Below are 2345 nucleotides of genomic sequence, written 5' to 3' on the forward strand. Positions count from 1 at the left end.
GGATTGAGAAGCTCGGCGCGCGTTTATTTGAAAATGGTGGCGGCTCGTTGCCGCGTAATTAAATGCATAGCAACGATAATTCCGCCACAATTACTAAAAGATAATGTTTAATTTGCAGAAGTCATGTTTAAAACATCTAGTAAAAGAAAATATGTATAAAACAGTACTTACAATATTAAAAAGATTTATGAACAGAGAATTAGTCATGCAATGTACTGCGGTTCGTCAATCAAAGGGCAAATATGTTATAAAAGATACGACTTTTTACAAAGCTCTTTTTGGTAATAATAATTAAATTTTATAATAAAATTATTACAAATTGATATTCGTACGTGCAGCTAAATAACTAAAGTTTATTGTATTACAGATTTGATTTGCAGCAATTGCACAGGAGAAAATAATAATCCTATAACAGAAAAGAACTTCAATAAAGCTTTAGGGAGTATTATTAACAATGCTAAAGATTGGGACGGTCAAAGAAATGTTCGTCGATTAGAAGCGGCTCAAACAGCAATTGAGAATAAGGATTAATTTCTACAAACAATATTTGTTCTTATAGTTAGTTTACTTTATTTCATTTAAAATTTTACATTTCCTATATTACAGTTGATGATATTACTTTATTTTTAGTACTTATCACAAATGAAGAAGTTAGTATTTTTTAAGTTTATTAGAATTTTTATTTTAACAGTAATAATTTTTTACAATAACGTGAATACTATATATAGAATACTATATAACTTAAAGTACTGAAAACAATATTAATCTTAAATAAAAAATAAAAAATTTTATGTTTAATTAGAAATGTCCTTATATATTTTTATTTTTTGCATTTAATTAATATTTAATAATATTAACATATGTTAACAGTATAAATATTTAACGATAATATTTGTTTATGGGAATTATATTTGTAATGCACTTCAACTTCAAATTACTTTAAAATCTATAGTATTGTTTGTTTTATGCGGTGTTTATATCATTTATTTTTTGCGTATCGGTGATACATATAATAGTGAATATCATTATTGTACGTATAACATTATTTCACATGTACTTATTTTATATTTGCAAGAATGGTTTTCTTTTCTATTTTAGAAGTGTAACACAAACAAAAATTAAATAAAGCTGGAATATTACAAATAATTTTTAAAATACTTTATGAAAATTTACATAATAAATAATAACTATAAATGAAGGGATTTGCATACTAATATAAAGAAGTTCCTTATATACATCTTCAAAAAAACTTTAATTAATGTTATCTGGCATTGTTCGGATATCATTAATTAATTTATTTAAATGGTTTTAATAATTTTTCATTTTAAATTTTGTAGAAAAATAGCTTTAAAATGTCCTCAAATGTTTTAAAACATGAAATAAACGAAATAATGTTTCAAAACATTTCAGAATATTTTAAAAAACTATCTATTTACAAAATTAAAAACACTATTAAAATTTTTATAAAAATAAAATTAACTACAGATAGGATTATAACAATATATAAAATACGGCCTGATAAAATTTCCTTATAAGGTCCTGGTAATATTTTCTTTCGAGGTCCTAGTAATACTTTATTTTAAGGTCCTGTCAATATTTTCTTTTAAAAGCCTAATAACATATCCTTTTCAGATCCTAGTAATATTTCCTTATAAGGTCCTGATAATTTTTTCTTTTAAGGTCCTGATGAACCACTTGTTACATTTCATGTAGGGCCCAAACTATCTATACTTATTAGGACCCGATTAATTTTAAGGCATACTAATCAGATCCTTTTTAAAGCCATTTTTCTACACAGGTAGTTTCTGACATACGTGCTATACGACGTTGTCCCTCATCAAAATTACCTATGATGTAAATTGTAATCATTGTATTGTATTGTATTTCCATGCTTTTAATTTGATTCAATATTCAATAAGGTAATATTTATACTCATCGACAATTTGATTTTGTTAATAAGAATTGAACAGGGCAACTAGAACTTTTATGAAACTGATTTAAGTGGCATTGTACATCTCGATTTTACGCCATTCGAAACGGCATATAATATGCAATAACTACATCTGATAGGCAAAGTTATTTATAAATATCTTTTATTTATTATATTCCATTTAGATATATTTAATAGTGTTATTTAATTTTTTTGTTATGTTGCATATAATATGATATTACCTTTAGACCAGTGCAGATAACTTTATGTAGTGAAAAAATTAATAACAGCAAACCAAGTATGAGGTATTTTAGAAAATACCGTCACAATGATAAAAACCAAAAATTCTACGCGAAAAAAGTTAGGGATGACGTCGGGGAAATGCGTTTTAGGGCTAGGAAGTTGTTTTTCGTAA

The 2345-nt window shown here is 25.2% G+C and overlaps 1 protein-coding gene across 1 annotated transcript in view; it reads left to right on the forward strand.

The window, feature by feature from the left end:
* Positions 1-131, forward strand: part of LOC105449778 — a 3495-nt gene extending 3364 nt beyond the window's left edge. The window contains exon 3 of the mRNA XM_011689161.1: positions 119-131. Coding sequence (XP_011687463.1) covers positions 119-131 — 13 coding nt within the window. The remainder of the gene's footprint in view (positions 1-118) is intronic.
* Positions 132-2345: the final 2214 nt, after the last annotated feature.

Source organism: Wasmannia auropunctata, unplaced genomic scaffold (genome assembly GCF_000956235.1).
Source record: "Wasmannia auropunctata unplaced genomic scaffold, wasmannia.A_1.0 LD336074.1, whole genome shotgun sequence".
Classification (NCBI taxonomy): Eukaryota; Metazoa; Arthropoda; class Insecta; order Hymenoptera; family Formicidae; genus Wasmannia; species Wasmannia auropunctata.